An 8,789-nucleotide genomic window follows, 5' to 3' on the forward strand; every position below is an offset into this window, starting at 1 on the left:
ATGAACCAATGAATGTAAGTTAGCTCAGCATTTCAGCTAGCAGTATGTGCATACTTAAAAAAGCTAGGATGGATAAGTGATCTAAACATCTAAAATAAAGGGATAAAACAGCAATAATGGAGACAGATTCGGTTCTGGCTAAGTATCAGAGCAGGCGTCTTTAATACAGGCTCAGAGCACCTCATCTGAGCTGCTCTCACTGGCTCCCCTCTCCGATATGACCCTTATGCACTGGCCCCATACTTTAATCTGAGAGATTGAAGCCTCTCTACTGCAACGGATTACAGGCAGCAGAACAAAATACTGCACTTGGCTTCCCTGGGAACAGGCAGAGCATGCCGTTATAGGACCAGCTAGCCACCTTCTAATCAGCATGACCAACGGAGCATCTTACACAGGGAATGACAAGGACAAAACAGCAAACGGTAGCAACAGGCTCCGAGACAGATTCTACCCCCAAGCCATTAGACTGCTAAATAGCCATAAGACTGCTACATAGCTGATTAAATGGTTACCCAAACTTTTTGCATTGACCCTATCTTGCACTGAGTCTATGCACACTCACAATACTATATATACACCATATGTATACACTCTCACACACTACACTGACACTCACACAAACCCACACACATTCACATACACTACATACGCACACACATACGTCATGCACACACACGCATGTAGGCATGCACATCATAAGCTGCTCCTACTCTGTTCTTTATGTTACTCTTTCTTATTATTTATCCTGATGCCTAGTCACTTTACCCTGCTTTTATGTACATATCTACATCACATTCGTACCTCGTACCCCTACACAGTGACATGGTACTCCCAGCTAGCACATTTGGTTCCTTGGAAGCTGTGGGAATGTAGGTATTTGGTTTCCCATTGGTTCTGGGAGTAAAGCCATACGTTTTCTGGCTGATAAAATATAACGTTTTTTTTTAAACGTTCTGAGAATGGAAGTGAACATTTTGCCTGTTATGGGAATGTTAATTTTTAGTTGAATGCAGATCCTGAGAACATTTTACTATAATTACCTGAAAGTTTTCCTGAGAGGTTTTATCAATGGAAATTATAGTTTTTATTTTTTATAACTTCCTTAAAACTTTCACTGAATGTTTCAATAAGACTTTTAATAACACTACTAGCTTATTTTAGCTCCAAGCTCAGATAGGACACATGGAAATTCATTTGCTTAGGCATTAATCATGCAAACATTGCAGCACAGCATCAGTGAGATTCAAACCTATGATCTTCTGTTCTATATCTATGGAATAAGTCCACTGCGCCACCTGATGGACCTAGTATACTATGGGTTTTTTTACTCATGCAAAACTGTTTATTTTGGTCTATTCAAACGGACCCCATTTCAAAGGCAATTGTTATACTGAAGTACTGAAAATCCCACAAAAGAATGTTGTTTCTTAACATTCTCTGAACGTACTGAGAACATGTCTTTAAATAGAACCATGAGAAAAAAACTGTAGGAAATGTTATGCTTAAAAGATGCAGTATGCGGAAATCGCTCCGCCATTTCCTGGTTGCTATAATTCTAATAGTTCGCATAATTTCAGTTTATGTGACAAAACAAGCATGTATAGTGTAGAGAATCATTGTACCATCTAAACTGCTGTGAAATATCGTACATTCCCAATGTCAAACCAGTTGGAGAATGTTCCTAGAACATTACCAAAAATGTAATTAAATGGAACCATGTTTGAACTTTTAGGAAACATTATTTTAAAGTAATGAAATACCAAGGAAATAACATAATTTTGTCAAGCTCTCGCCAAGCTCTAAGAAATGTATGGTTCTTAGAGCATATGGATCTGTATATAACTTAACCTTTGTGTATTTTATTCCTCTTTTGTTACTATTTTTTATTATATGTTTTGCATTAACTCTGCATCTTTGGGAAGGGCTCGTAAGCAAGCTTTTCATGGCAAAGTTTACACCCATTGTATGTGGCGCGTGTGACAAATAAAATGTGATTTGATTTGAACTCTGGTAGTTTTTAGAGCGTCCATTGTCTGGTACAGCAGTCCAGGACTTACTACTACTTCCTGAAGACGGAAATAGCATAAGTATGCCCAGGTAGTGAACAGAAGAAAAGACAAATATAGTGAAGATTAAACTGTAGACAATTATTGAGCTACAGCTTCTCTCTTGCAGGTCCACCTGGCCACTTGGCTTTGTGTTTAGATAAAACACTAAATAAAGCAACAGCAGACCTCATCAACAACAAAAAATTATATTCTGTATTGCATATTATTCAGACTATGAAACAAAAACGCAAACATTTAAAGACTACATAAAAGTATGTTTTAACAGTGCCTTTGTGAGCTATCTTTATCTTTATTATATACAGCGTAATAACAAGGTAAGATAACTTTTTCATTGTTGTGTTCCTCTTAAGAGAATAATGTTTTCCCTTTCATACATCATCATCCCAAAGAAAAATCTTGAATATGTGTCTTCAGGGAGCGACTATACAAGAAACACAGTCAGCATCAATATTATGGATGCTGTGAATTCAATATACAGTATACTTTCAAAGATTGGCTACTTATATATCAACAAATGTCCTAATTGGCTCATTCTAACAAACACAAGTATGTTTAAGAATATTCAATGAGAGACATTTGGAAAGTGGGTATCTTCTAGTTATAGGGGTTGTCAGCAATATACATATGTATGTAGTGTTAACCCCCATATTAAACAAGTTTTAACAATATATAAGCAACAATATATGTATGAATGTCAGGGAGTAAGAAAGACAGAAAGTGCATTGGTGTTTTTCTTAGTCAATAAGAGACAAATTCAGTTATCTTATCTCTCCAATAGGAAGACCAGTTTAAATAAGGTCATTTTAAAACAGCGTAATAGAGATCGTGGATGAGTTCAACATGTAAAAACCTCTCAGGGAACACTGAATAATACTGATAGATCTAGTTGAGTCCATACAGATGTTTAGAGAACGGTCAAGAGAACTGCAAAGTCTTTACAAAGTGAGGGTCTATGGACTCTTGGGCTCTTCCACTGGACTCAAAGGGCCACTAGATTTTTCCTCTGCTGCCTGTCTCTCCACTTTGCACTCTGGTCTCTCACATGTAACAGTCCCGAGCACCTTTGCACTGTGCTCCTGTGCTTTTGCCCTGAGTGCTGCGATGCTGTTCTCCCTCAGTTCCTCTTTGGAGATGGGTGACTTGCCCTCCGGCCTCTTCTCCTCCACGTCACATTCTTCTCCTCTCTGAATGGCTGGCTGCTGGGGAATGTCGAACTTCCCTGTTGGCTGGGCGACCGTGGTCTCCATGGACTTTTTGTGCATCCCTGTAAAGAATTGGGGGTATTCGGATTTAGAAAAGCGTCTGCTGATTGGAAAGCCATCTTCAACTGAAAATATTAAACAAAGAAATAGTTGTGATTTAGCTATAGGAATATGATCTTCAAATTGAGTACGCATAATAAATGTAGACCGATTGTCAATACTTGCAGTATAGTTTTCCCCCCACTAGGCGAGAAGTAAGCCTACCAAATATAAATGATCATATCTTGATCATTTCAGAGCCATTTGATGAAAGGATGAAATCAAGAATAAAGTATTTGCCCTCTGCCCTGAATGACGAGGAACACACCCACAATCACAAGTAGAAAAGTAGAATGTGGAGAATATATGAGAGCAAGAATTAATTCAAAGCATGGAGGATGAAACCTGCTGTAGATTAAACAGTAGTCTCATACCAAGCAGCCATGGGGCACAAGAGTCCATGATGCCATCCTTGGCGGACTTGAGGATGGAATCCGGTAGGGGGATGGAGTGACGGACCATGGCGCCATACAGCCCATACTCTGCCATCACACTGCTGCGACCCCAGCACTTCTCCCTCTTCCTCCATTTGGCCCTGCGGTTCTGAAACCAGACCTGTAACCCAGGAGGCGTCATTAAGGACCACCTATCAACACTGAATCTAGCAATATTCCGACACACTGACACTAGCAGCATCAATGAGTCTTCTAACTGACAGACACCACCACCTTAAAAGGCTTTAGCACTACCATCACATTGCGCCACAGTTGTCCACCTCTTGAAAAATCGTTTGTATAATTTTTGTTGTTTTATTGGTTGTATATCGTTGTATTTTACATTTGTGTGACTGTCCTTGTCTATCAGTGTATCAGTGTTTGTTACTTGTTTTGTGTTTTTTTTTGTGGATACCAGCTGCTGCTTTTGGAAACGCTAATGAGGATCCAAATAAAGACCCAATGGCCCTTCATGCCAATTCTGTTCTATAATTTGTGAAAACAACATAACTAAATCTGGTTTTATTTCACAGTTACTCTAGTGTTGTGTTGTTTTGAGATCTCTGTAAGACCCCTTATGCAATGTTTGGCTATCTCCACCCAGTCTGAGGTAGTGTGGATGGATGTTCAGTGAAACATCAACTTGCCCAATGCCAAATGTGGAACTCCATGAGCACTGGTTGGGGCCCCATGCTATCTGTCAGCTCAGTGAGAGGCCAAATTGATTTCATAGCACAACACAGAGCTGTTAAACAGCCTACTTGGCCACATCTGATGGCTGTGTGCAAAGTGCAAAAAACAAAAGAGGAGGGGCAAGCACGGATATGTCTCGACTGTGGAGGGGAACCAGACATTAAACTGAAAATTAACAAAACCATTTCAACCCTTTTTCTGTTAATTCTAATGATAGCCCTTATTTCATACAATATATTTTTTTTATGAGAAATTGCTTCTCTGGTCCTCAAAGGAAGCTGAGGGGGAAGCTGCGAGCAGAAGCGACCCCTAGGGCACGCCAAGACTGATTGAAAACTAAGTTAATTTCAAGCTCAATCGATGGTGGACAGGCAGGCAAATATCACGGGAAATTAAACGAGCGGGACTCCGGGGAGCGGCACTATTGACCCGTGCTAATAAATTCAATGTAGTTATATAATTTGAACTCCCCGCATCTCGAGCCAGCTTCCCCTCGGAACAAGGCATGCTCATCTGATTCAACTAATTAGACTGTATGAGAAAATTGGATGTTAATTTTATTTAGGATTGGAATACAGTTTTTTTCCTTATTATTTATTCGCGGCGAAGAGCCATAATGAGAAGGAAATTAAACGCCGGTCGGGCAGATGGATGGTCCAGGTCACACCGCAATCTTCTTCTGCCTTGATAGCTTGATTAGGTCGTTAGTGCTCCTGTCCGAGAACAAATTGTTTCACATCCAACTACACCTAATGAGAGATTATCTGGCGAGGATGCTATTAGAGGTGTCTTTGTTCAGACAGGTAGAGAGGCATTATTGGTCGATTTATGTGGGCTCACTTGCCTCCTCCGTAAAACATTAAGGAGCTAACTATTTCGTCAAGTGCAGAGTAAGCCTATATCACTCTCCTTTTCATTTTCCACGCCATTCATTGGTTATTGGATGCCTGCTTTATAACCTAGGCCCAGGCTATTTAAATGTCAAGGCTAAAGCAACAAAGGTAGACCTGCCTATAGTTCTACACTGCATAAACCTATTCAGGTACCAATGTCCTTTATTCTGGCCGGGGACGCAAAAACCACCTGATACCATAGGCCTTCTTTATGAATGACTTAAATTGTTTGTAAGAGACCTTATCTAAATTATTATAATACATATCAAAAGCAGATTATGGTCCCAATGTACAGTGGCAGATGTCAGTGTTGGTTTAAAGGGCTACTTCGGGATTATGGCAATGAATGTTGGCCCTTTATCTACATGCCCAGAGTCAGATGAACTCTTGGATACCATTTTGATGTCTCGCCATCCAGTATGAAGGAAGTTAGAGGTAGTTTCGCAAGCCATTGCTAACTAGCGTTAGCGCAATGACTGCAAGTATTTGGTATCCACTAGCATTCGCTAACGCTAGTTACCAATTGTCATTGCACTAACGCTAGTTAGCAACTTACCTTCAAACTGCATGCAGAGACATAAAAATGGTATCCACCAGTTCATCTGACTCAGGGGAAGTAGATAAAGGGCTTAATTTCCAAAATCCTGAAGTATCCCTTTAGTAGCGCTTGCTCCAATATAAATGCAGAAAAGGTGTTAAAAAACCTAATGTGTCACTGATAATCACATCTCATTGGAGAAATACATTTTACAATTAGCACAGGAGAACCTGTAGGAAATATTTTGGAGAGTAACATAATAAGTACATTTGAGTTTCTTGCAAGGGACAATGAGAATTATATCAAAAACGATATTTGACGTGATAGTCAAATATAAATACAAAATAATATTAACACGAAGAATGCTGTTTTGAGACATTTAAATGCTATTTAGGGGAGGAAGAACTGCAGTTACAAAATACATTTCCTCTGACATGATACAATAACAACAGTGCCAACAATAGGCTATATAACCTGTAGTCATACCTGTATTCTGTCCTCAGGAAGCTCTGTTTTCATAGCCAGCATCTCCCGTGCATACACATCAGGGTAGTGCGCTTCGTTAAAGGCCTTCTCCAACTCCTCGAGCTGGTAAGATGTGAATATGGTTCTGTAGAAATATGAAATATGTGTAAATTGTGGACATTGAAAAATGTTCGAAAGGCGAATAATAGGCAAGCTCGGTTGGCTGTTATTTATTTCAAACAGATCAGATGTACAAATGCACACCTTCATTTGTACGGTGGCAATGCATTCCATTACATCTGATCTATCCAAGGTGTCTGTATGCATTTCATCTTAGGTACATTAAAAACAATGGTGCATTTTAGAAATAGACCTACAGTAGACAAACTCACATGGCCTCCAAAAGCAGCTGCTAAATGTGATTATTTATTCTCTTATTATTTGTTTACAATAAAAAAAAATGTGGCCTATTCAGTAGCCTATTTGAGGCAGTGGCTGTATCCCAGAAACCAATGTGTAGGACTATAAACATGCAGCCTATACATGCATTCAGTGAGTAGACTGCAAAAAATAAGTGGATTCATTTAAAAGGTTAGCAAAAAAAAAATGTGCGGGCTCTAATCCTTTATAGGCCTATATGCTGGTATAAAGGAAATCCTATTTTTCCATTTCAATGTCTGATCACCCTTATTGAATAAGACTATTCACAGACTAAGCCTATCTCTATGAAAGGTTTTAATAAGTCAAATGTAGGCTATGTCCATATGGTGTGTTAGGTCTACACTCGATGGTTAAAATAGGCCAATGCATTCACACCCCAAAACAAATATACATCAAAATGAATGACAAAAATATATGAAAAAAGACAAACATGTTAGAGTAGGCTAGCCTGTAAATTCACACTTGAAATAGAATACGAGGGGTAAATATTTGCTATGAATATTTGTATTTGCTATGAAACATGTCAAACATTTGAAACCAAGGGCTATTGGGAAATAAGGCAATGCGTTGACTAATTGCGTTTTATTAACTTGAATTTCAAACATATAGGCCTAGACCTTATTCGATTTAATTCCATGTTTGTTAGGTATATAAGGTTATTGATAGCCTAATGGCAATTGACAACCTGTAAATCATCTAAGTAATTAGCACAGGCTACTATTTCAAAATATATCCTAGTCTAATCTTGTTGTTGAATTAAGACAGTTCAAAAGGACTAAACAATGTAATATTAAAAAGGAGTGTTGTTAGGCCACACCATAAATTATGAAACATGCGACCTTCAGAAATTGAACAAGTTATTAGCATTCTGATAAACAATAATATCATGTGTTGGAATGCAACGCTTACCGGTGGCGTCTTTTCTTCCGTTTCTTGCTCTGGCTTAATGAGGTCTTTGAGAGTTTTCGTTCGTTTGACGAAAAATCTTCTGAGTCTGTGAATATTAGAAAACGTGACAACGTGAATGACTCGTTTGAGGCATTAGATAATTTCCAATGTGTTATCACAATTGTTAGTGATGAAATTGAGTACAATTTCTCCAACACAAATGTTATCGTTGTATTTTGTTACTGTTATATATATTTTTTAACTATTTTTTATTTATTTAACCTTTATTTAACTAGGCAAGTCAGTTAAGAACAACTTCTTATTTACAATTACGGCCTGACATAAGTAGCCTATTGCTATTATTTTATATTATTATTAACCAATGGTTATCCATTGTCCCTTTATAGTTCAGCCTAATACTAATATTACAATTATTATTATAATAAATACAAGTATATTTTTTAAGTCCCTTATTTCAGGCTAATGACAACGACTGAAATTCCTACCCGAACTGGCGGACTGGCTGTGGTCCAGAGGTCCCACAGTTCTATTGCGGGGCTGCAAGTGAACGTTCTGCGCGTCCTGCAGGACCTCCAAAAACGCTGGTTGGCTGTAGAACGACGGAATCCCTCCAGGCCCGATTAATCCCATCCCAACTCCGACACCAGCGGTACCAAGCATTGACCTGGCGGCAAGCAGGTGCGCCCCAGATGGCAGAGACTGCATGGTGCTCCTCGGGACCGCCGAAGAGTCTTTATTCAGCCCTAAAATCTCCTGGATCCCGAATCCCGTGCATCTGGGAGGGTGCGTGGCGCTGTTCTTTGATTGTTGGTGCAGGCTGTTACCTCCGTTAGCACCAAGAGAGGACGTTTTGGATATATTCAACGTTTCAGATAGCACAGCGCCTTGTTTACCTGTCATGGTGTCTTCGATAGTATTCCCTATTTTTAGCGGCTCACAGGTCGGTCCCCAGTGCACGATCCACTATGTATCACTCCAGACTCTTGAAAATGGTTCTTTTATCAAACAGGTCCATCCCAACAAGAGTCAGAGCCCAGCAGCCA

General features: G+C 39.3%; 1 protein-coding gene across 2 annotated transcripts; it reads right to left on the bottom strand.

Moving 5' to 3' along the window:
• Positions 1–2,241: 2,241 nt before the first annotated feature.
• On the bottom strand, positions 2,242–8,789 carry LOC106611064 (visual system homeobox 2). Of its 2 annotated transcripts, none has more exons than XM_014210920.2 (5): positions 8,232–8,789; positions 7,747–7,831; positions 6,418–6,541; positions 3,748–3,928; positions 2,242–3,399 (listed from the first exon to the last, which is right to left on the bottom strand). In XM_014210920.2, exons 1-5 carry the CDS (start codon positions 8,644–8,646, stop codon positions 3,023–3,025), a joined length of 1,182 nt encoding a protein of 393 aa, XP_014066395.1. In that variant the 5' UTR covers positions 8,647–8,789; the 3' UTR covers positions 2,242–3,022. The 2 variants fall into 2 exon arrangements, with proteins under 2 accessions (XP_014066395.1, XP_014066396.1); XM_014210921.2 differs by having other exon boundaries at positions 2,242–3,336; positions 8,232–8,777.

The sequence above is a fragment of the Salmo salar genome, chromosome ssa09, assembly GCF_905237065.1.
Source record: "Salmo salar chromosome ssa09, Ssal_v3.1, whole genome shotgun sequence".
Taxonomy (NCBI): domain Eukaryota; kingdom Metazoa; phylum Chordata; class Actinopteri; order Salmoniformes; family Salmonidae; genus Salmo; species Salmo salar.

Coding starts and splice junctions, on each gene's coding strand:
- LOC106611064 (XM_014210920.2), bottom strand. CDS start 8,646: ATGACAGGTAAACAAGGCGCTGTGCTATCTGAAACGTTGAATATATCC. Junction 7,832..8,231: donor CAGCCAGTCCGCCAGTTCGG/GTAGGAATTTCA, acceptor TAATATTCACAG/ACTCAGAAGATTTTTCGTCA. Junction 3,929..6,417: donor TTCCTGAGGACAGAATACAG/GTATGACTACAG, acceptor CCTGGGTTACAG/GTCTGGTTTCAGAACCGCAG.